We start from the raw sequence: 26,650 nt of genomic DNA on the forward strand, positions 1-26,650 counted from the left end.
TATCATGTATTTGATTTGGGAATTTAACATTCTTGAGTGTCTGTGATGTGCTAGGCTTGGGGCTGGATGGCACTATTGTGTGCAAATCACCATGCCTCAGGTCTTTCTTTGAAAGACTTGTCAAGCACTGAGGAAATTCAGGCTCAGAGAGGACCAGTGAGGGACTCCAGGCAGCCAGCTGGTAGTTGGCAGAGCGGGACTCAAATGAAAGTGAGTCCCCTGGCTCCCCACTTGGTCTACTTTGACACTGGATCATCTGTGTGGCCTGGGAGACCTGCAGTCTGACCACGCATGAATCCTGCTCTCCTCTTGTCTCCGCAGGTTCTGCCATACCATGGCCTCCATGCAGCGGGGTTCTTCATTGCCTTCCTCCTCTCCCTTATGCTGACCTGGGCTGCTCTCTTCCTCATGGTTCACTATCAGTGTCTGAAGGGAAGCATACTCACCAGACATCGGGTGAGTCTGCCCTGAGGGTGGTTTGGAAGATGGTGGATGTGAGGTTGAAGTTCATCCCCCATTTCTGTGGGTCTCAGCCCTGGATCCCCCCATCATCATCACTGAGGGAGCTGTGCACAAAAACCCATGCCCAGGGCCCACCTCCAAAACTGATACTTGTCCTGGGATGCATCCCCATCATTCTTTTTTTTTTTTCTTAAGAGCCAGGGTCTTGCTGTGCTGCGCAGGCTGAGTCCACCAGCGATTCATAGGCACAGTCACAGAACACTACAACTTGGAATTCCTGGGTTTAAGCAATCCTCCTGCCTCAGCCTTCCAGGTAGCTGGGACTGCAACTACACACCAACATGCCTGGTTTAGTCATTTTTAAAACTTCTAACCAGCAACCAGGTGGGAGAACCCCTGCAGCCATTACCCCATGCAAAGGCCATCACCCCACACACAGCCCGTCACCCTACAGGTATCCCATCACCCCACAGGCATCCCATCACCCCACAGGCAACCTGTCACCCCATAGGCATCCCGTCACCCACACGCATCCCATCGCCCACATGCATCCCATCACCCACACGCATCCTGTCACCCCACACACATCCAGTCACCCACACGCATCCCATCACCCACACGCATCCCGTCATCCCACACACATCCGGTCACCCACACGCATCCCATCACCCACACGCATCCCGTCACCCCGCATACATCACCCCACACACAGCCCGTCACCCACGCGCACCCCATCACCCACACGCATCCTGTCACCCCACATGTATCCCGTCACCCACACGCATCCCGTCACCCCACACGCATCCCGTCACCCCACACGCATCCCGTCGCCCAACACATCCCGTCACCCCACATGCATCCCGTCACCCACACGCATCCCATCACCCACACGCATCCCGTCACCCACAGGCATCTTGTCACCCACACGCATCCCGTCACCCCACACACATCCCGTCATCAACACATATCCCATCACCCACACGCAGCCCATCACCCACACGCATCCCGTCACCCACACGCATCCCGTCACCCACAGGCATCTTGTCACCCACATGCATCCCATCACCCACACACATCCCATCACCCACAGGCATCTTGTCACCCACATGCGTCCTGTCACCCCACACGCATCCCGTCATCAACACACATCCCATCACCTATATGCAGCCCATCACCCCACATGCACCCCATCACCCACACGCATCTGTCACCCACAGGCATCTTGTCACCCACATGCATCCTGTCACCCCACACGCATCCTGTCATCAACACGCATCCCATCATCCACATGCAGCCCATCACCCACATGCATCCCGTCACCCACAGGCATCCTGTCACCAACATGCATCCCGTCACCCACACGCATCTTGTCACCCACACGCATCCCGTCACCCCACATGCATCCCGTCACCCAAACACATCCCATCGCCCACAGGCAGCTCATCACCCCACATGCACCCCGTCAACCCACACACATCCCATCACCCACACGCATCCTGTCACTCACATGCATCTAGTCACCCACATGCATCCCGTCACCCCACATGCATCCCATCACCCACAGGCATCCCGTCGCCAACATGCATCCCATCATCCACACGCATCCCGTCACCAACATGCATCTCATCACCTACACACATCCCGTTACCCCACACACATCCCGTCACCCACACGCTTCCCATCACCTACAGGCATCCCGTCACCCACACACATCCTGTCACCCACACGCATCTTGTCACCCACATGCACCCCGACACCCCACACGTGTCTCGTTACCCACACGCACCCTGTCACCCCGCATGCATCCCGTCACCCACACGCATCTTGTCACCCATATGCACCCCGTCACCCCACACGTGTATCGTCACCCACACGCACCCCATCACCCCACATGTACCCCGTCACCCACACGCATCCCGTCACCCCACAGGCATCCCATCACCCCACAGGCATCCCGTCACTCACACGCATCCCATCACCCACACACATCCTGTCACCTGAGACCAGAATTCCAATTCAAGTAGTTTATGTGGGAAGTTGTCTCAGGACATAAGGGGAGGGAGTGGGAAGTGAGGCAGAAAGGGAAGGTGGCTGGTAAAGGGTGTGTTTCATCAGGGACCTGGGCCCTGATGGGCTTAGTCCTGCCCGGAGGCTCTGGAGATGGGGCAGACCTGCCACTGCATCGCTTACCTGGGGGGCAAGGGGCTGGAAGAGATGTCCACTAAGTTCCATTAGTCATTGGTTGGCGACAAGGAGGCAGAAAAGCAAGAAGGAAGGTGATATGCCCCTGCATGGCATCTGAAGGCCAGCAGAACCATTCAGGGAAGGACTAGGTGTGTTGGCTGGTGGGTCTTGGGTTGGTGGGTACTGTAGCGCTCAAGGAGGGGACATGGCAAAGAACCAGCCATGCAAGGGCCCCTGCTGTGACTCATTGTCACCCAGAGGTGCAACACTTTGGCAGGAAGATATGTCATCTTTCTCCCTCACTTTAGCTTGAAAACAGTGAGGTCCATGAGGTTAAACAACTTGTTTAACATGGCCAGGCACAGGCTGGGACCCAGCTTCTGGGGACCCCCTCTCCCTGGAGGCTGAAAATTCCACCCCAGCCTAGGTGAGGAGCCTGTTATACATTTTGTCCCTGCTTCTTGGAGGAGGGGATTGTCATTTCAAAATGAGGTCAACCCACAGTCTCCTTGCTGGGCAAAAGTGAGAAGAAAAACAGCCCATCTAATCAGACCTTGTACTGATTCTCCCAAAGCTGTTATCAATCAGAGGAGCTAAATGCACCCTGCTGCTTTGATGTCGGACCAGGATTCATTTCCCAGAGAGTAAGGCAGATCATGAGAACTGCACAGAGGAAAGCAAGAGTATGAATTTGATTTAAGGCCTAAAGACCCTTGCAGTACTTATTTCCTGGCATCACAGAATGAACTCTTTTCACATTTTTCTTTATTTTTTTGCCAGCATAGTAGTGGTCAGTGGTCTGCTCTAAAACAGAAGGCAGCCTTCAGAGTTGGATTGGGATCAAAAATCAACTGGACTCTTTTGAGCTGTGTGGCCTTCAATAACGTTATTTCACTTCTGTGAGCCTCAGTTTTCCTATTTGTAAAGTGGGGACACCAACACTTCCCTTGTTGTAACAGCTTCATGATAACACAAAGAAAGCACTGAAAATAGTATCTGCCACAGGGACAAGAATTGATATAGGTTAGCTGTAACTATCATGCATTTTTGCAGTGTTAATGATATTGGAGACGAAACAGATCTATCTCTTATCCAATCAGAGGGTTGGGCTTAGTTATCTTTAATGTCACTTCTAGCTCACAATCCTATATTCTTTTTCTTTATTTTTTTTTTTGAGACAGAGTCTCACTCTGTCGCCCAGGCTGGAGTGCAGTGGCGCAATCTTGGCTCACTGCACCCTCCACCTCCTGGGTTCAAGAGATTCTCCTGCCTCAGCCTCCTGAGTAGCTGGGATTACAGGCACCTGCCACCACACCTGGCTAATTTTTATATTTTTAGTAGAGACGGGGTTTCACCATGTTGGCCAGGCTGGTGTCAAACTCCTAACCTCAAGTGATCCACCCACCTCAGCCTCCCAAAGTGCTATGATTACAGGTGTAAGCCACCACGCCCCGCCCAATCCCGTATTCTGATTAGAAACCAACCAGATCTCTGATGTCAAGGTCCACCATACCCGTTATGAGGTCCGCTGTACCTGATAATGATAAAGATGATGACAGTGAAATATTTTATAGGTCTTACAGGTTGAAAAGTTCTTTCTTTCCATTGTTCCACTTTATCCACACAATGTCCACACGCAGGGCTGTTGGAATTACGATCCCATTTCTTTGCAGAGAAAACGGCGGCTCAGGGACATTTGCAAAAGTTTGTCTGGGTTTACCGTGTTCACAGTGGTGGGGTTGATTGGGTACTCTGACTGCAGACCCCTGGCCTTCCCTCCTGGCTTTCTCAGCACATGGAATTTACAGGAAGGCCCAATCAATTATTATTTCTGCAATTCTTCTGAAGGTTTGGCAGTACGACAGCAAGCTGGAACCCTTGCCGTTCACCTCAGCTGATGGCGTGAATGAGGACCTTTCCCTTAACGATCAAATGGTAGACATTCTGTCTTCTGAGGACCCTGGGAGCATGCTTCAAGCCTTAGAAGAGTAAGAATTCTAAATCCCGTTATACTTCCACAGATGTGATGAATGTTTTAATGACAGTGACGTAAGACCAAACACGGAGTATATTTCATTCATTCAGTTAATCATTTGTCACTCTGTAGTCGTAATTCAACAACTGCTATGCACTGAATGTTTGGCATCTAGGAAAAGAAGTGTAGAAGTCATACTTCCTGCTCTAAGGAAGTCTGATCTAGTGGGAAAGACTGAAACATAAACAGAAGTGACCACAAAATTGGGTGACCACCATACTAATGGGAAGGTCAGGGCTGGCAGAGCACAGAAGAGGAAGTAATTACTTCTGAGAAAGTCATAGAAATGCTTCCCAGAGGAGGTGGCATTGAACTATTTTTTTTTTTTTTGAGACGGAGTCTCACTCTGTCACCCAGGCTGGAGTGCAGTGGCGCGATCTCGGCTCACTGCAAGCTCTGCCTCCTGGGTTCTCGCCATTCTCCTGCCTCATCAGCCTCCCGAGTAGCTGGGACTACAGGTGCCCACCACCACGCCCGGCTAATTTTTTTGTATTTTTAGTAGAGATGGGGTTTCACCACATTAGCCAGGATGGTCTTGATCTCCCGACCTCGTGATCTGCCCGCCTCAGCCTCCCAAAGTACTGGGATTACAGGCGTGAGCCACTGCGCCCGGCCTGAACTAATTATGTTTTTTTAAAATTTTTTATTTATTTTTAACTTTTAAGTTTAGGGATATGTGTGTAGGCTTGTTACATAGATAAACTCATGTCACAGGGGTTTGTTGTACAGATTATTTCATCATCCAGGTATTAAGTCTAGTACTCAGTTAAGAGGGAGAGAATCTGAATTGATTCTGAAAGCTTATGAAGAAGCTTTCCAAATTGATTAAGCATGGAAACGATTTTCAGACAGAGGAAAGAAAGGGCAGATGTAAGAATGTGAAAGGAGCAAGGTGCGTTTGGTGAGATGTCAGTAGCCAAGTGTGGCTGATGTGCAGATTGGGGTATTAAGTATAGAAAATAAAGAAGAGGCAGCAGGGGAGAAAGGCCAGACCAGGTGATGTGACTGTATGCTGAACTGAATTCAGTTCTTCTTATGTAGTTAATGAATATTGACATCATACTTCCTATGTGCAATAGCCGATAGTGCCAGACACTGTTTAAGAACTTTACAGAACTAACTCGTATAATCCTCTTAACAAGCCTATGAAGTAGGTATTGCTCTCTGTAACGTATTATGGATGAGAACTTGAAAGAGGTTAAGTAACTTGCCCAAGGGCGTATACTAGTAAATGATAGGGTCAGGTTTTAAACTCAGGTCATCTGCTCCATGGTCCAGGCTCTTAATCATTGCCCAAGATTTCTCCTGGATGGACACATGGGTCACAGTCTAATAGGTAACCTTAACTAGATAAGGTTCATCAGCATGGCCTTGCCATTCCTTCTTTCCTTTCAACAGATATTTAAGATGACTTCTGTATGTTTTCTTTAATTTTCCTTTTTTTTTTTTTTTGCCAAAAATCTCAATCTTATTTTTTTTATTTACTCTCAAACAAAATTATTTGAAAGTTGCTGTCTGAAGACGTTATTATCTGTACCTTCATTCTGTGTCTGTTATCTAGAGTACCACTCAGTGTTTGATCATATTTTCTTGTCTCATATCTCTGTGTATTTTTGATTATGTGCTAGACATTGTATATGAAGTTGAAAAGACAATCTGAGGACGAGGGTGATGTTATCTTCTAAGCGGCTGGTAGCATAATTATGGATTATATTAATCCAATCAGAGATTGAGATCATTCAAAGCTGGGCTTCATTTCTCCCAGATCAAATTCTTATTTGGTTGTATCTGATTATTTTTATTTTAACATGCTTTGCTTTCTTGTTAGACTGCTGATGATTAATAATGGGGCCAAATGTGAACTCTTCATATTGGATTTCATTTACAGGAATCCTTTTTTATTCTAGGTTCAAGATTTGTAGCTCTCTGCCCACGCACTGCCCACTGGAGGGTAATTTCTGGGAATTTGGAATCATCAAGATGATGATAAACTGTAATGCCTTATATTTTCAGATAAAATACCTTATGTTTATGTCACTTTTAGAAATGTGCATACCCCTTATTTAATTTGGTGCTCATGTCACACCCCTTATTTAATTTGGTGCTCATGGTACTGCTTTTTGGTATGGCATCTTATTTTCAGTGTTTGATAGTCGAAGCAGCTGAGGCTCAGCTAGGCTGAGAGGTTTACCCACAGCAATACATCTGGTGAGTGAAGAATGGGACTTGAGCTTCCTCACTGTTTAGGCTCAGGCACATTTATATTTTACAGACGTTCTCTGAGCCCAGTTTTCTCATCTCTCAAACGGGGAACCCATAACCTAGAGCCTCGGGATACTGTCATGTGTAATGATGTGAAAGAGACTTGTGATAGGGACGTGTCCTTATGGTAATAGCTGCTGTGAGCCCTGGTCAGATTAGCAGACCCTAAAGAGAAGTGGTCAGGGTGATTTGCCCTTCCTTGAGTCTTTCTCAAGAAAATTGAAAGCATACTGAACATGGGAGACCTGGGGAGCAAAACTGAGTGGCTTCCTGATCCTCCCTGGGTCTGATAAATGGTGTCCTGTGACACAAAAGAGGTAGATCCTAGGTAGAACCAGAAGCAGCTCTGTGTCATGCTTTTCAGGAGCAACCACCTACTGACCTGAGAGAAGAGCTCTGCTATGTCTGACTCATTCCACTTTGTGAGCTCAATGACTGTTCTCAGAAGAAAGGGACTCCCTTCTTGTTTGAATGAGTGCTCCTTCTTCACTGGGTGCCTGGTGAAGAGCCAGGCCTGGAGCCTCGTAACTGCAGGGCTGACCTTGTACGAAGAGGCGAGTCAGGGCTTATTCATCCGTTGCTGGGTGCCAGTTGTATGGCTTGGTTAATTAAGCCTTGTGCAGCCATCCAGATGCCATTCTTCATTTTCACTTAATTCCCTAATCAGAATGCCAAAGATTACAAATTAATATTTGCCACCTTGTCTGAAGTAGTAGGGAGAAATGGACGAGCAGTGGAAGGCGAAGTTATTGGCAGAGGTTCATAAATGTCACTTACTATATTACGTGGTGTGAGCAGCTAATTATCAAGTGACTTCAGAACTAAAAGTCTGTTTTCTTACAAAACATGAAAATGACAAGTAGAGTGAAAAGATTTGGATCATGCAATCAGCACCTGGATATTTAGTTTGCAAGTATGTGGTACTCCATAACCTTCCGATTAAAGTAATTAGTACTTTAAAACAGGAAAGTATTAATCCTCCTGTCTTTGTTTTTTATTCAAAAAGTAATGGGGCATAAGAAGCCCAGTCTTTATCCCTACATTATATGAAATTATAAGCAGCTGCTGCAGTTTGCCAGTCCTGATGCTTGAGTACAATAGGAATGTTGAAGTTTATAATGGTTTTGTTCTTGCACCTCTGGAATTTTATATTCGTTTTTCTTGGGAGCTTGTCTTATTTTGCCTGAAGAGTGTTTAGCGTTGATTATCAAGCATGCACTGAGAGTGTTCAGCTTGTGAACTAAGTTCATTCCTCTCTTCCTCTCCCCAAGCTTCCCATCCTCCCTCCCGTCCCAACATTCAATATTTATTGAACTCCAGTTCTGTTTCAGGCATTGTGGTTGGACACTAGTTTTAGGAACCCAGTCTTTTTTTTTTTTTTTTCAATTATAGCATTGCCAATTACTTTTAATCTTTCCATCTTGCTGTATAGTCCTGCTTAGATGCTCCCAGAAAGAAAATGTCACTCAGAATGGCAGGAGCTTAGTATGCGTGGAAATCTGTGATACACTCCCCACTAAAAATAGCATTTTTCTCTGGCAAATCAGTTATCCCATTTGTAATTCTAACATGAAGCTTAGCTGGGATTTGAAATATGCCATTAGGTGACTTGATTACCCCCTCATTTCAAGCCCCATCAGAGCCATAACTTTGCTCTATCCTGCTGAGTTATTTTTGACAAAGAGCATTCCCTAGGTGTGCGTGGTGGTTTTTACATTGCTTATTCATAGGCCGTCTTACAGAGAGGATTTGAGGAAGGACTATTTCCTTTGATTTTTATCGAGCCCCTTGACTGTGGTTATAATGGAGGTGGACTCAGTCTCAGCACATGCTGGGACCAGGAGGAAAGAGGAACTAGGCAGGACCGGCTGGTTCTGGAAGCTTCTAGGGGCATGGAGTGCTGATCGTGTTTTAGCTCCAGCCTTACTCTAGGTCTGACCACTTCACACACCTCTCGCCTGTGATCTTATTTAATTCTCTCATCTCTCCCGTTTTAGACCAGGAAGCTGAGGTTCAGAAAGGCTTATTGGTTTTTCCCTAAGGTCACACAGGTAGTAATGGATTTGGCTTAGGCCTGAGTGTTTTCAATCTTTTCTTCTATTGACCGAACAGCTTTTTAAAAAGACTGAGCTTAGATGTTTCAGAGAGTCAAAGAACATAAGACAAAAAAAGAAGTTCAGATCTATGTCTGTTTCCTCTATTATTAGAACAAGCTTAGGACTCTTTCTGGATGCTACTAACATTGCCTCTAAACTGTCTCAAAATCATGTTTGTACAAAGTAAGTGTTTCATGAGTATTTGTCGAATTGAGGCTTTTAAATATGTGTGTTTAGTAGTTTTTTATGTGCCAACCATATGGTGTATTTTTACAACTTCTACTCTTTTTATTCGTTGTAAACACTTTAGAGAAATGATTTTGTTCCTCATCTCTAGAAACCTGAAGCCCAGGGAAATTAAACAACTCATCCAAGATTCTTTTGTTCACTTGTTCTTTGATTGGGTTGCTGGTTCATGCATGCAGTACTTTTTAAAAAGTAATTAATGGCTTGATGAATCCAACAGATTCTTGCCGAGGGCTCCTTCTTCACCAAGCACTGTGGTAGATCCAAGACTCTCATTTGCCAGACACTAGCAAGTATCTTGGTTTTTGTCCTTATAGAGCTTACACAAGCACACACAACTCCGTGCACTGGTAATTCTTTGATTCTACACTGTGGTCAGAGCTATGAAGGGACAAGGGGCTCTGTTAAAGAATCTTGGAGAGGACGCTTCTAAGGGAGGCTTGTTAAGCTGAGAGCTGGTGATGGGCATTTTGGAGTGGGCAGCATGTATAGGAGGTAGGAAGGGATGTGGACATTTGAGGACCCAAAAGAGGACCAGGCCAGGGTGGGAGGTGTAGACGGCACAGAGATTGAAGAGTCATTAGAGCCAGTGAGGGGCCTTCCCTACAGCAATACTGCCTCCATTGTTTATCCTGAAATTCTAATTTTCTTCACAACACTTGAGGCTGCCGGAAACTACCTTATTTTTTCAAATTAATGTTGTATTTCATCTTACCCACTTGGGCAGTAAGTTCTGTGAGTGCAGGGACCTTCTGTCTTGCTTGCTGATTCATCCCCAGTGCCTCCAACAGTGCCTGGCACAGTAAGTGCCAGTACACAGTAGGTACACATTACACTTGGTGGAATGCTATAATTGAAAGTCACCTGCAGAGAAAACTTGAGGCTATAAGGTACTTGATGGCAAAGACTAGGAGGAGGTGCAGCATTACTGAAACCAGAAGACAACACGTTTCCAGATGTGATGTGGCTCTTCAGGCTACCCAGCTTCCTCCAAGGATGTCCTGTGGCTGGGACACCCTTGCAGGGAGATTCTGTTTGATGGAAGGACTGGACAGGAGTTGGGCCATCATCTGTCATGATAGGAAGGATGGCAGAGTCTATGTAGATGCAACAAGTGTGTGGCTTGGGGAGGGCACATGGGATGAACCTGTCAGATGCTTCTGTGGCTTGGGGAGGGCACATGGGATGAACCTGTCAGATGCTTCTCAATGAAGTTCAAGGTGAGGACAGCAGGGGAGGAAAAGGTGGGAAGGTAGAAAAGTGTGAAACCGTCCTGACCATGGGGAGGTGGCTTACTAGAGAAACCCAGACTTGCTGAGCAGCATGGGCTGCCCGTGTGAGGCTGGTGGGCCTCCCTGCCTGGACGAGGTGCCTTCCCCTGCAGTGGTCTCAGTGGTCTGGGTGGAGCCATGGAGGCCACTGGCAGGCATGGCATAGAGCCCAGTGGTTAAAACCCAGGCCTGACTGCTGGGGTTGAGTGCAAGCTCTGCCACTTACTACGTTGGTGACTCCAGTTGCCTTATCTATACAATGGGATGCAGTGCTGCCCTTACCCCGGTGCCAGGACCAGAGCTGGCCTGCAGAGCTTTTCCAGGTGAGAGGGAGAGGGATAGGGACTTAACTATATTAGTATCCTGTGGCTGCTGTAACAAATGACCCTGACCTTGGTGGTTTCACGCAACAGAAACTCACCCTGTCACTGTTCTGGAGGCCAGAGTCCCAGATCAGTTTCTCTGGGCTGAAATCAACGTATCAGCAGGGCCTTGCTCCCTTCAAATGCTCTGGGAGGGTTGTTCCTGTCTCTTCCAGCTTCTGGGGCTTCCAAGACCACAGCACTTCTTGGCTTGTGGCCAACTTACTTCCATGTCTGCCTGCTCGTGGCCTCCCCTTCTTCTGTATGTATGAAATCTCCCTCTGCCTCTCTCTTAGGAGGTCACTCAGGACTGGATTTAGGGCTCACTGGATAATCCAGCACAGTCTCCTCGTGTCGAGATCCTTCACTTAATTATATCTGCAAAGGCCCTTTTCCCTTCGAAGGCCACATTTCCAGGTTCCAGGAATTAGGGCTGCAAATCTTTGGGTGGAAGGGATCACAACATCTCAAGAGGGTGAGGAAGGAAGTGGAGACTTGAGGGGCCTTGAGAAGAAGTAAAATGAGGAGGTCAGTGGGTTAGAGGACTCGAAGGGGTGTGTCAGAGAATGGTTTCTGGAATGTTTCTGAAGAGCTGAGGGGTATTTTTAGACACGGGAAATGCTGGGAACGGTTACCTCTCCATCAGCAGTGGTCGGTCCAGGGCTCAAACCCAGGTCTCCTGACTCTAAGGCCAGGACATTCTCTGGTGCTTCCTGGCTGTTTGCAGACCATTTGGTGGAGATTCTTCTTGGATCATGCAAGAGGAGACTCACAAAGAGGGAAGGGCCGGAGGTCTGAGTGAAGGCAGCACTTCTCTGAGACTAGAGTGCAGCTCGCCCACCTCCCCCGCTTCCCTCAGTGTTGAGTGGGATAGACGTGGTTCCTTGCACATGGCAGATGCTCAGGAAATACTTCTGGACTTGAATCATCTCACTTCATGACCCGTTGTGAGATATTCCACTGGAGGTCCTTGTGGGGTGGTGGTCAGTTTTACAAGGCTTAAAAATAATACCCATCTCTTTCCCTTCCAAGTTCTAAGCTATTTTTAAACTCTGCCCCCCTCCCTCCCTCCCTCCCTCCCTCTCTTCTTTTCTTTCTCCCTTCCTCCCTTTCTTCCCTTCCTCCCTCCCTTCCTTCTCTTCCTTCCATTTCTTCTTCCATATGGATTAAGCATTTAGTCCATACCAGGGACTGTGCGTGTGTGCTCTCCCCCCGAGGCCCTCAGCATGGTCTGTGATGCTCCAACTGTGACTGTTTCCCATATCAAACCCTGTCCCTTTGGTGGCGCAGGCCTGGCGGCACCAGGTGAACCTCAAAGCACATATGGGCTGGATCTCAAGGGCCATTAGGACTTGTCAGAATGTGCATGGGGCATTTCTAGCAGGGGGAACAAGTGCCAGAGGAACATGTGCAGGAGGCTGGACACATGGGTGGTGGTGGGGAAGAGGCCTTACTCTCTGAAAGAAGGTCCTGGTGGACCCGTGAATCTCTCCTCACTCCAGCCCCATGATACAGATAACCTGTGTCTAGGCCCTTCTGCCTTTCTGGAAGGATCAGTATCAGAGTTCACCTGGAGCACCAAATGGTTGGCAGGAGCAAAGGTCAGCTAAGGTGGACAGCAGCCCTATCCTCAAACCTGATCCTCGCTTCTGGATTTCCTGAGAGATGGTGGGTTCCTGTGCAGCACCCGACATGGCGGGGTTCTTATGGAGTTTGTAAAGGGGCCACTGGAGAGCAGAGCAGAGCAGAGCAGAGGGAATGCCTGCTGGGTTCCCACGGCAACTCTCACTGTCATCTTCCAGCAAGGTGAGGGTTTCTTGAGGAGTTCTGTCTGACAAACACCTTCTGTTCTTTTGGCAAGTGTTTACTGTGCTCTCCCTCAGCGCTAGGCACGATGTAGGCTGGGTACCGGGGAGGAAGCCAAGAAAAGCAGGGAGCCTGTCCATGCCCACTGTCTGCAGGGAGAGAGGATCATGTGCCGAGAGGCATGGTGCAGGGTATAGTGCAAGGTGGAACCACCATTGCAGTGGCAGCTTCCACCCCGCCCGTGACACTCAGCGTGTGTCTCACTCCGTCCCCAGTTGCTCATTCTGCTAAGTTATGGCCAGTGGGGCCCGACTCAACAACAGAGTGGCTTCCTTCAGCGGCCTGGAATGGTGCTCTTACACTCCTGGACACAGATTAACCATGCCCTGCACGCCCAAGCCAAGCCTGGGTTCCAAGTTTCCTCAACAGCACAGTCCATAGGATTCTCCTCACTCCAGGCACCGGGGGAATTCAGAAAACATCAGCAAAACTCCAGCCACCCCCGCAGTGATGCCCCTGGGCTCCAGGCCTGCACTGCTGTTGCCCACCAAGGATTGGAGGAAACCCTTGGAAATGCAAGGGAAGGGCACGTGGGCAGAGTCTCCTTAGGGAACGGAGAAGCTGACTGCTAAGTTGAAACCTCAAGGTTGTAAATGCAAGGCAGAGGCATCTCCAATGGAGGTCCGCTCTGGCATGTGGATTCTAGAACCCCGAGAAATTCATGTGCGCCCCCTATCTTCTCTGAAAGAGGAGCTTCTGAGAGACCCCTCAAAAATTGCAGTTTCTGCCGCTGGGCCTTCCCTGGGCTCCAGGGCTGACTCCAGGCTCCCTCTTCTCCCTATAGGATATATAGGCTGTTTTCAACCTCTTTTTTTTTTGAGACAGAGTCTCACTCTGTCACCCAGGTTGGAGTGCAGTGGCACAATCTTGGCTCACTGCAACTTCCGCCTCCCAGGTTGAAGCGATTCTTCTGCCTCAGCCTCCTGAATAGCTGGGATTACAGGCACACACCACCACGCTCGGCTACTTTTTGTATTTTTAGTACATACAGGATTTCACCATGTTGGCCAGGCTGGGCTCGAACCCCTGACCTCAGGTGATCCGTCTGACTCGGCCTCCCGAAGTTCTGGGATTACAGGCATGAACCACCGTGCACGGCCTGTTTTCAACCTCTTGTTTCAAGTTCCTGTTGCATCTCCACATTCTTGGCATCTCAGTGCTGAAGAGAGGGTGGGCCTCATTTGTAACAGGCACATACTAAGGAGTCCAGCTCTACTTTTTGTTTACTTAATAGATTATACTTTAGCACAGTTTTAGATTTGTAGAAATATTGAGAGGAGAACACAGAGAGAGTTCCCATTATCTCCCCTACCCAGTTTACCCTAGTACTCATGTCTTATATTAGCATGCTACATTTGTTACAGTGAATGATCCAATATTGTTACATTATTATTAGTTAAAGTCCACAGTCTGTTCAGATTTCACTCGTTTTTACCAAATGCCCCTTTTCTCTCCAGAGGAAAAGACTTTACCAGGGCCTTACCTTTCTTAGGGAAAAGAACACTTTCCCAGCTCATGAGCTAAGAGCTAACCTGAAGATAAAGCAATTTATACCTTCCCAGGAAAACAGAATCTTAGAATCTGGATACTGCACAGGATCTTAGTAGTCGTCTGGCCCAAATTCTCGGCTAAAGCAGGAATAGTCTCTGGTGTGCCTAATAGATGACCAACCCATTTCTACTTGGATGTTGTCATGGATGGAGAGGGACTGCAGTACCTTCAGGGTTGCTGTTATGGGTGGAATTGCATCCCCTCACAAAGCTATGTTGAAGTCATAACTCCTGGGACCAGTGAGTGTGACCTTATTTGGAAGTATAATCTTTGCAGTTGTAACCTCACTAAGGTGAGGCTGTTAGGGTGGGCCTTGATCCAACATGACTGGTATATTCATAAGAAGAGGGAAATCTGGACATAGACACGGGACGGACACCATGTGAAGAGAGGCACACACTGAAATGATGCAGCTACAAGCTAAGGAATACCAAAGGTTGCTGGCAACACCAAGCTGGCATGGAACAGATCCTCCCTCACAGCCCGTAGGAGGAACCATCCCTACCAACACCTTGACTTTGGACTGTTGGCCTCCAGAACTGGGAGGGAATAAGTGTTGTTCTAAGCCATCCAGCTGATGGTACTTGGCTACATAGGAAAGTACCCTAGGAAACAAGTACATCTCCTTAAGCCACACCTTCTGAACCGGAACCTGAGAGCAGGCCTGGGGAGCTGCATTTTGTATCTTCAAATTGTTCTTGTACATTCTGATGTTTAATAGTTTGAGAACTTCTGCAGGAGAGCAGAGTACCCCAAAGATGCATCCTCTAGTTGGTTCAGAGTGGAGTCACAAGAATCCTCATCTAAGGCTGCAGACCCTCCCTGCTACCTCCCTCACATTGGGGTTTTTATCCACCAGCAGCCCTTGCCGGCTGGAGGATGCTCCTGAGGACCTTAATTTCCTGGCACAGCTGCCTACCGTTTGCATGAGCCGACACCTTCATCTCAGCCTTCTGGTCTCCGAGCTGTGAGGTGACACATTTCTGTTGGTTGAAGCCACCCACTTTGTGGTACTTTGTTACAGCAGCAGTCACAGGAAACACATGCAGTTCTCCATCTCAGTGCTGGGCAGCTGACATCCCCGGAGGGTGCATCTGTCCTTAACCAGAAATCCATTTATACAGTGTCACGTGTGGTAAACATGGTGTTTACTACAAACAGGCGGCTGAATTGCAGTGCCATCCTAATGCAGCCTCTCCTCACCTGCACACTGGTCCCTACGTAGGACTTCTCCCCTCTCCCTCCTGGAGCTCTCCACCTCTTCCCATCTCATCAACAGCACCTGAATCTCAGCCATTGCCATTTCTTTCTTGGCCTCTGCCACCAACTTCACGTCCATCCCTCACCATCCAGTCCATTCACACACCAGCCAGAGGTACCTTTTCAGTGAATCCGGTTGGGCCACCTGTGCTGAAAAGCCTTCACCAGCTTTACCCTGTTCCCTGGTAAAACCCAAATCCCCACCATGGCCTTCCGTGTCAGAAGCCTAAGGCTGTTTAGCCTGGATTGGTGATATTTTGTGTTCACCTGGTCATAATCATCAGATATCTGCAAGGTTGTCGTGGATAAGACAGTGGAAACTGGGGCAGTGATGGAAATTTTAGGGATGTAAATGTCAGCTAATGATGAAGAAAGCCTTTCTGCTTCTCTAAGCTCTTCTATAAGGGGAGTTAGCCTGGAGGGGCAGCTAGCTCCCCATTGTGGTGGGTGCACATGGCAGAGGCTGGGGACTGCCTGGCAGAGAGGATGTTGAGAAAACCCAGGTATTGGTTGGAAAGGTGACTTAGCTGACATCCAAGGTTTATTCCATTTCTAAAGCCACCTATACATTTTCCATCCTGCAGTTGTTTCCTGTGATCATCATCTGACCTTCAGGTAGAGCACAATTTGTCTTTTCAAATAAGGGTTTCAAATGTTATCTCTCTACCTACCTACCTATCAATCATTCATTCATCCACTAATTCATCCATCCATCTACCCGCTCACCCATTCACTTGTTCTTCTACCTACCCATGTGCCCATGCACCTACTCATTCACCCATCCATCATCCATTTACTCATCTCTCCTTCCACCCATGCATCCATCCACCCATCTTTTTCACCCACCCATTTTTTCATTCGTCTGTTCATCCATCCATCCTTCTCTCTACTCATCCACCCATCTGCCCGTCTATCAATTTGCCCATTCACCCCACCTGTCCACCTGTCATCCATCCATCTGTATATCCATCCACTCACCCGTCTATCTATCTATCATCCATCCTTCATCTACCCATCCAGTCTTCCATCCAGCCAGTCATCTATCAACCCATCTATTCACCTACCCATGCATTCCTCCATTCATTTCATCCATCATCCATCTATTCATCCATCTATCCCTCCATCTATCCATCCATCCATTCACCCATCTGTCCATCTATCCATTCACCCTTGCAGCCATCCCCCCATCCATCCATGTGTTTATCATGTTTCCCCTGCATCTTCTTTTCTCTACCATAAAGAATGATATCAAGAAAGACATGACAGACATAACAACAGCCACACAATGAGAAGTCACGTTTTCCAGCATCTGTTCTGTGCCAGAGACTGGGCTAAGTGCTTCATGTGCTGTTTTGAGGCAGTAGGACAGATGGTACAGCAAGGACTCTGGAGCAACATGTCATGGGTTCAAATCCCAGTTCTGTCATTTAATAGTAATGTGACTTTGAACAAGGTATTTTAATTTTTCTGTGCCTCAGTTTCTTTACTTGTAAGAGAGACATCAATCACCTACAAGATTTTTTTTGTGATGATTAAATGGCTTTTATATATATATAGCAATTAAAACAAAGCCTGATCATAAGAGGCACTATTACTAATCCTCTCAGTGACTCTCATTTGTTGTGGGTGATAATATTCTCACATAGCCAACAGGGAAACTAGGCTCAGAGACGTCAATAACCCACCTGAGCTCATGCAGTTCCTGAGGGGTAAAGCTGAAATTAGAAGCTAAATTAGGCCGGCGTGGTGGCTCAAGCCTGTAATCCCAGCACTTTGGGAGGCCGAGATGGGCGGATCACGAGGTCAGGAGATCGAGACCATCCTGGCTACCACGGTGAAACCCTGTCTCTACTAAAAAATACAAAAAAAACCTAGCCAGGCGAGGTGGCGGGCACCTGTAGTCCCAGCTACTCGGAAGGCTGAGGCAGGAGAATGGCGTAAACCCAGGAGGTGGAGCTGAGATCCGGCCACTGCACTCCAGCCTGGATGACTGAGCGAGACTCCGTCTCAAAAAAAAAAAAAAAAAGAAGCTAAGTTAATGTGACTTCCAAGTGCATGCTTCCAAATATAATGAAATACCACCTTCCAGGAAAAGTTGATTAGGATATGTGTAAAAGAGAGTTAGGAGGGAAGCACAGGAAGGACAGGGAGGATTTGAGGCAGAGAGAGGTAGTTCTACTTCTCCTTTTTGCCTCTTCCAGGGCTGACCGGTCTGTCACAGTCTGGCAGTGGGTGGAGTAGGCAGTGGGCAGTGATGTGGAAACCCCAGGAGGGAAGAGTTAGTGGCATCTATCTGCATCTTTACCCCCTTCCCTGGAGAGGGAAGGCCCAATCCCACTTCTAAACATAGAAATCTTTAAGAGGAAAATTGTCAGTGAGGAAAGATGCAAACTGCTGACCTCTTATACCTTAGAGTCTAGGTTTTACCAAACTAGAAATGTAATCATTTGTCATAAGTCTTATTGGTGTTTTGCTCATGTAGGTGACTATTTTTACTCTCATTTAACCTCTCATTACAATTTGGACAGTAAATATACTCAGGAGGTATTTTTCTTCTCAAATTTCCATTGTCCATGCCTGCAAATGGATAGTTTATAAACATGATTGATGGTCCCAGAGAGGAATCTTGCAGCATTGTCTGTCCATTGGAATTACCTTCTGATGAGGAAAATTTCAGTTTCACTCATATTGAATTGGTTTTGGGGGTCTGTTGTGCTTACACCTGCTACCTTGAAGATGCCAGATTTATATTGTAAAAAAAATGGCCATGGTGATTTCATTTTCCTTCTGAATTAATTATCCACCATGTTGATTAATGAGTCCTCTTTCAATTTCTGGAGAACATTTGCTGCATGTGCATCAAATTCTATCCTAATTTTGCTCTGACACCTTGCTTGCTGTTTGGTGAGAACTTAATTTTTATGTGAAATAAGTAAGAAGAAAGAAAGAAGAATTAATGTCATCTTCTCTCTTTTTTTTTTTATCATCAATAGCTAATCAAAGTATTAATCAGGTCTTAGATAATTTTAAGCAGGACTGTTTCCCCTTAGAAAGATGTTTTCATCGGCAAACCTATTCCCAAGTTTTAATAGCCTACATTTAGTAAGTGGTTCCTGTGTGCTGGACGTGGTTCTAAACTCCTGCGTGAAGTCAGTCACTTTCAAGAGGAATATCACTTGTACAGTTTGTATATGTAGCAAAACTGGCCAGAGAAAATATGTTCATCTTTGAAGCACAGTGACAAGATGACATTTTTGTGACCTCAGTTTTGTGACCTCAAAAAATGATTGTTCCTGAGAAAGCAGTAAGTGAATCCTGCTAACTTTGCCGAAGTGTTGAAGTAGTAAAGACACCTGAGAGTCAGAGCCCTGCATATATAGCCCAAAATGTCTTTGTCCGCCTCATGGGATCGTTAGGGACTTTTAGGGGCATGGAAAAATACGTGTATTTCATTGTTGTCTGAATAATTAAAAATGACAAAATGCCATAGGGGGCAATGAAAATTTAACTCTTTACCAGTGAACCTGATTCTGTATGGAAATGAAGAATTCTTAATATTTGTTTTCCCCTCTTGCAGCCCTTTGGGAAATTAATGGATAAGAGTTGCTTCATTAGTGGCATGGTATTTTAATTGATTTAAAGGGACATTTCTTTTGTGGCTTTGGAACATCCTGACAGTTTTTATCATCGCCTCTTCTGACAGATTATCCACAGTGATTAACATTAAAACTGTTACAGTGAAGAGTGCCTCTGAGACTGTCTTCCCAGGCAACTGGGAAGGTGAGCTGTGGGCACTGACTCTATTCTGCAGCCAGTCTTCTGTGAGAGGGAAGAACCAAGAATGAGGAAACTATTATTATTTAGAGCCAACAAAGGGCCAGGCTGTGCTGTGTGCCTTCTGTTTCTTCTCTTCTTTAACTCTGAACAACAACCTGTGAGGGTGGTCCTCATTGTGCTGGTGTGGAAACTCAGTTCTTTACCCAGGCCCCTTAGCTGTCTGGTGCTTTCACAGCAAACCACTGGTAAAGCAACTGGTACAGCACCTGCCATTTTCCCAACACAAGCAGCCACACATTTGGTCGTGTAACTTAATGAATTAATGAACGATGGATGGAGTGGTCAAGTAAGGTGTGTTAGTTTCCTATTCAGCTGTAACAAATTACCACAAACTCTGTGGTTTACCACAATATGAATGTGTTATCTTAAAGTTCTGGAGGTCAAACGCCAATACAGGTCTGACCAGGTAAAAATCAAGATGTCAGTTTTAGATAGATCAGTGGGGTGGCTATCATTTACAATAATCCATTGCACATATCAGAATAGCTAGAAGGGAATAATTCTAATGTTTCTAGCATAAAGAAAAGACAAATATTTAAAGTGATGGCTATCCCAATTAACCTGATTAAATCTTTTCACATTAAATGAATGTATTAAATTATCACATGGGCCCAGAAAATGTGTACATCTGTTACTTGTCAATTAAAAAAAGAGATGTCAGCTCTAGGGGAGGTTCACTTCCTGGCCTTTTCCGGCTTCTTGAGGCTGCCTACATTCACTGACTTGGGACCCCTTCTTCTATCTCCAAAGTTGACGTCATCACTCCTATGTCAGCTTCCTTCGCTGCATGGCATTCTCCAACTCTGACCCTGCTTCTTCCTGTTTTCCTAAAAGACCTTGTTCTTGATCTCAATCTTAAGGTCAGCTGATGAGTAGCCTTAATTCCCCTTTGCCATGAAACCTAACATGTTTGCAGTTCTAGGGATTAGGCTGTGAATGTCTTTGGCAGGGGCACTGTCTTCCCTGCCACATAAGGCTTCGTTTACGGTGTGAAATCCATTCTGTCTGCCTCAGAGTAGAGAAGGGATTCTGTTTTCTGAGCTTGTACAACATTGATTGTTTAGTTCATTTGACATTTAGCCATACACACACTGCCTTGAGGCAGCTCTTGTGTTTCTTTCTTGCTTTGTAACCTGCAAAGCATTCGTTGCATAGACACATGTTCGATAAGCACTTTTTGAGAAAATGAAAGAAGCCAATGAATGACCTGTTGTTTAAAACTAGGCTAAGGTGTGTCTTTAGGGGACGGAAGCTATTTTAATCTAAGATAGTAAAATTCGAGCATCAAAAAGAATAATGACTGTAGTTGATCAAAACCTATCAAATATATAAAAATCTTCAATTTCATAGTGACGCTATGCAGAGGCAGGGGGGCTTCCTAGGTTTAGCTAAACATCTGGACTCACAAGACTCTCACAGGGTACACGTGGCCTCATCTACTCAGAAGGCTTGAGGGTCTGCAGCACCACTTGCTGTGAGGACAGCATTATTTCCCTGTGGGTGTCCTCGCCACAGGTCACACAGCAGCCTACACAACTGTTTTGGAGGGGCATTTTCCTCCCAGGTGACACAGGTCAGGTTCAGGGAGATGCAATCCACATCAAGCAGGTGCAGGGGTCTTTCTGGTTTAAAATACTCCTACCCCACAGGTGGCAATATCTTTTGTAACAACTCACAGACATCGCTTCCAAGGTTCCCGCAAGAGATATGCCCAGTTCAAAGAGGCATCTTCCTCAGGGAGGTACAAGGTATGGCATCCCTGTTAGGTATTTATTTACCAGTCGTCTCATCCATGTGTAATTTACCAATCTGGCATGATTTTTGCTAAAAGCCATGTTGCCTGGTAACCTATTTGATGTTCTTCTTCTTAGTAGGTTTCTGAGTAAGAGTTAACTAAAGCTCAGATTCTCAGGAAGCTGAGAAAAGTTTTATAAACCTTTGCCCTCATGCTAAAACATAACAAAACAAACTGATAAACAAACAAACCCAAACTCATTAGTCACCATTGAAGGCTGCTAGACACCAACTCTTTAATTAAAAAATTGATAAAATACAAGAGAAATAATTATGCAGCTCTCTGAACTTTATGTCAGAGTAACAGAATTGTTGATGAAAGTTCTTTTTGAAGAATTTCAGCTTAAAAATGCAGAAGAAATGATAGAATTAGACAATGTGCATTTTTAAACCCCTAATGAAATCACGGATCTAGGTAACAATTAGAAATTTACAGGAAAGAAAAACCATTAAAAAGTGTACAAGGTACGTGAATAGACACTTTTCATGAAAAGACATGCATGCAGCCAACAAACACATGAAAAAAGGCTCAACGTCACTGATCATTAGGGAAATGCAAATCAAACCACAATGAGATACCACCTCACACAAGTCAGAATGGCGATTAATAAAAAGTCAAAAAATAGGCTGGGTGCGGTGGCTCACGCCTGTAATCCCAGCACTTTGGGAGGCCGAGGGAGGTGGATCACTTGAGGTCAAGAGTTCGAGACCAGCCTGACCAACATGATGAAACCCAGTCTCTACTAAAAATACAAAATTAGCTAGATGTGGTGGTGCACACCTCTAATCCCAGCTACTCGGGAGGCTGAGGCAGGAGAATCACTTGAACCTGGGAGGCAGAGGTTGCAGTGAGCCAAGATCATGCCATTGTACTCCAGCCTGGGCGACAAAAGCGAGACTCCATCTGAAAAGATAAAAAAAAATAAACAGGTGTTGGTGAGGTTGTGGAGAAAAAATAATGCTTATACACTGTTGATGGAACTGTAAACTAGTTTAACCATTGCAGAAAACAGTGTGGCAATTTCTCAAAGACCTAAAAACAGAACTACCATTTAACCCAGCAATCCCATTACTGAGTATATGCCCAAAGGACTATAACTCATTCTGTCGTAAAGACACATACACATGTATGTTTATTCCAGCACTATTCACAATAGCAAAGACATGGAATCCACCTAAGTGCCCATCAGTGGTAGACTGGATAAAGCAAATGTGGTACATATACACCATGGAATACTATGCAGCCACTGAAAAAGAGTGAGATCATGTCCTTTACGGGAACTTGGATGGAGCTGAAGGCCATTATCCTTAGCAAACTAACTCAGTAACAGAAAACCAAACACCGCATATTCTCACTTATAAGTGGGAGCTAAATGATGAGAACACATGTACACATGGAGGGGAACAACAGACATTAGGGCCTATCAGAGGGTGGAGAGTGGGAGGAAGGAGAGGATCAGGAAAAATAAATAATGGGTATTAGGCTTAATACCTGTGTGACAAAATAATTTGTATAACAAAGCCCCATAACACAAGTTTACCTGTATGAAAAAGCTGCATATATACCCCGGAACTTAAAAGTTAAGAAAAAATAATAATAAGTGGATGTTAAAATGATTAGACGCATGGTTGATGAGAAATATTAGAATGCAGGGATCATGTTGGCACCACTTGAACCTATGGGTTCACCCTAACCTTACCCTGTAGTATGGACGTAAAGGAAGCACACAGTACAAATATACTACCACTGTAGGGGATACTGGAAAACGAAAAATGGAACCAACATATAATTCAGCCATTCCACTACTGGATATATGTCCAAAAGAAAGGAAATCAGTGTATCAAAGAGATATCTGCATTCTCATGTTTGTCACAGCACTATTTACAATAACCAAAATGTGAAATCAGCCTAAGTGCCCTAAAGAATAAAGAAAATATGGTATAAATACACAATGGAATGTTTTTCAACCATAAAAAAGAACAAATTCCTATTATTTGAAGCAACATAGATGGACCTAGAGGTCATTATGTCAGGTAAAATAAGCCAGTCACAGAAAGACAGATATCGCATGTTCTGACTCACATGTGAGAGCTAAAAAAGTGGACCTTGTGAAGGTATAGAATAGGATAGTGGTTACTGGAGCCCAGGCATGGGAAGGGGTAGGTTTAGACGAAGGAAAGCAAGAATATAAATAAAATATATTTATTACCACTGAACTGCACACTTAAAGAAAAGATGGTGGCCGGACGTGGCGGCTCACACCTGTAATCCCAGCACTTTGGGAGGCCGAGGTGGGCAGATCACAAGGTTAAGAGATCGAGACCACCTGGCCAACATGGTGAAACCCTGTCTCTACTAAAAATGCAAAAATTAGCTGGGCATGGTGGCGGGCGCCTGTCATCCCAGCTACTTGGGAGGCTGAGGCAGGAGAATCGCTTGAACCTGGGAGGTGGAGGTTGCAGTGAGCAGAGATCACACCACGGCGCTCTCGTCTGGCAACAGAAAAGAAAGATGGTAAATTATATATGTATATTTTGTCTCAATTTTTAAAGGTCACTCAAAAAAAGAAATAAAACCAATTGAATGAAGATCTTTGATCTAACTGTTAGTTTACAGGAAATACAGGGAATAGAGAGAGGTACGTTGATACCCATGGAAGCAACTGGTCAAATCCAGAACATGGGACATTCTGCAGAATAAAGGCCTGACTTCCCTAATACATCAATGCTGTAGAAGGAAAGATGGAAAGCCAGAATGTTCTAGAATAAAGGAAACTTAACTGGCATTGTGGGATTTTGTTTGGTTCTTGAATTAAATGTTCAGTTGTAAAAAGACATTTTGAGACACTTGAGGTAGTCTGAATAATGACAGATAACTAGACATTTCTCCTTATTGGGATTGTTTTAATTTTTTTTTATTTTGAGACAGTCTTGCCCCTGTTGCCCAGGCTGGAGTGCCGTGGCCCAATCTTGGCCCACTGCAACCCCCGTCTCAGCCACCCGAGTAGCTGGGGTTACAGGCGCTTGCCACCACACCTGGCTAATTTTTGTAGTTTTAGTGAACACGAGATTTCACCATATTGGCCAGGCTGGTCTTGAACTCCTGGCCTTAATTGATCCACTCACCTTGGCCTCCCAAAGTACTGGGATTATAGGTGTAAGCCACTGCACCCGGCCTGTTTTAAATATTTTATATATAATAATGACAGTGTAGGGAGTCACACCCTACCTCTGCCCTCTTAGGGGTCCCATCTGGGCCTGAGAATTAAAGTGACAAGAGATAGATTAACAGGAAAACAACATGCAAATTTAATATAAGTTTGACATGACACTGGAGCCCACGTAAGGAAATGAAGACCCAAAGACGTGGTTAGAGGTGAATGGTAATATGTTGAGTTGGACAAAGAATAGCATGTTGTGAAAAAACAACTAAATTATATGGTGAGGCTAAAGGCGGGTAAGAATTATTTTACCAAGATCTATTTTTATAGAATTATCTTGGTCTCAACTTTTCATGCTTGATAAGAATGTTGCTTTCCTTCCAATATAGGGATGGCATCCTTCACGTGGGAATTTCATCCCTCTACTTTTAAGAAACAGGTTGGACCAGGCGCGGCGGCTCACGCCTGTAATCCCAGCACTTTGGGAAGGCCGAGGCGGGTGGATCACGAGGTCAGGAGATCGAGACCATCCTGGCTAACACAGTGAAACCCCGTCTCTACTAAAAAATACAAAAAATTAGCTGGGCGTGGTGACAGGCGCCGATAGTCCCAACTACTCGGCAGGCTGAGGCAGGAGAATGGCATGAACCCGGGAGGCAGAGCTTGCAGTGAGCCAAGATTGCACCACTGCATTCCAGCCTGGGCAACTCGGTCTCAAAAAAAAAAGAAACAGGCTGAAGTGCAGAGTAATCTGGTACTAGCTAGTTTGTTTGTCTTTGGAGGCATCTTTAGCTAAAAATAGTCAGTATGCCAGAACACCACATGTTGGGGTAGTATATTTTACCACCCTTTAGCAACAAGGTTAGGTAAAGTAGATATGCATGTACATATTCATGCAGACAAGTTACTCGATACATAGACATACACACATCTATCTGTCTGTTGATCGGTCTGTCTACGTATAACTCCTTGACAGCTAAAGAAGCACGGTGAGGTGTTTATAGGTAAAATGACAGATCTGATATTTGCTTTAAATTGCTCAAACATGAAAGGCAGTAGAGAAAACAAGATTGGTCAATATTGACGAGTTTTGGACCTGGTTAATGTGGAAGTCATATACTGAAGCCCTTGCAAATTTTATAATAGTTTTCTTAAAACCCTTGTATTTTTACAGTCGTACACCATTCAGATTATCAAAGATGTTTGACATGGTGGAGGGTGGCGCTAAGTGTGAGGATCCTGATGTATGGCTGGGGGTCTCTTCTGGAAAGCAGTTTGTCTGGATGTGCCAGGAGACTTACGGATGTCGCTGACATCTGACCCAGCAGTTCCTCTCGTGGGAATCCATACTGAGGAAATTATTGTGAATATCAAGAGCTCTGTAAAAAGTGATTTGCTTCAGGATTATTTTAGATTTTGAAATTTGCAAGTAATCCAATGTGCAACAATAGAAGAATGGTCATTGAATGGTGCTGTATCACATGACAAAATATTTTGCAACCCTTATAAAGAAACATTTCGTTTTTAAATACCACTGGAAGAGACCTATAACAATGTTAATTGGAAAATAGCAATGTTAATCGGAAAAAAAAGAATAAAATTGTACCTGCATGCATCTGTGTAAATAGTGGACATTTATGAAAAAATATGCATAGAAAAAAGGCTGGAAGGAAATATGACAAAATGTCTTCATTAGTTTGAATTGAATCATGACCTACTATAAAGACATGCGGCACTATTTACAATAGCAAGGACTTGGAACCAACCCACATGCCCATCAGTGATAGACTGGATAAAGAAAATGTGGCATATGTACACTATGGAATACTACACAGCCATAAAAAATAATGAGTTCATATGCTTTGCAGGGGCATGGATGAAGGTGGAAACGCTCATCCTCAGCAAACTAACACAGGAACAGAAAACCAAATACTGCATGTTCTCACTTATAAGTGGGAGTTGAACAGTGAGAACATATGGACACAGGGAGGGGAACATCACGTAGCAGGACCTGTCAGGGGTGAGAGAAGGAAGAGCATTAAGACAAATAGCTAATGTCTGAAGGGCTTAAAACCTTGATAACGGGTTGATAGGTGCAGCAACCACCATGGCACATGTAAACCTGTATAACAAACCTGCACGTTCAGCACATGTATCCCAGAACTTAAAATGAAAAGTAATAATAATAAAATAACAAAATGCCTTCATTAGTTCTGATTGAATGATGGATTCACAGTGAACGAAATCTTTTTCTATTTGTCTT

The 26,650-nt window shown here is 45.4% G+C and overlaps 1 protein-coding gene across 1 annotated transcript in view; it reads left to right on the forward strand.

Moving 5' to 3' along the window:
- EVC2 (Ellis van Creveld syndrome 2) overlaps positions 1–26,650 on the forward strand; it is a gene marked incomplete at its 5' end in the record, with an annotated part of 146,739 nt that overhangs the window by 34,081 nt on the left and 86,008 nt on the right. The window contains 2 exons of the mRNA XM_011935424.1: positions 322–456; positions 4,495–4,634. Coding sequence (XP_011790814.1) covers positions 322–456; positions 4,495–4,634 — 275 coding nt within the window. The remainder of the gene's footprint in view (positions 1–321; positions 457–4,494; positions 4,635–26,650) is intronic.

The sequence above is a fragment of the Colobus angolensis genome, unplaced genomic scaffold, assembly GCF_000951035.1.
Source record: "Colobus angolensis palliatus isolate OR3802 unplaced genomic scaffold, Cang.pa_1.0 Scaffold143, whole genome shotgun sequence".
Lineage (NCBI taxonomy): Eukaryota > Metazoa > Chordata > Mammalia > Primates > Cercopithecidae > Colobus > Colobus angolensis.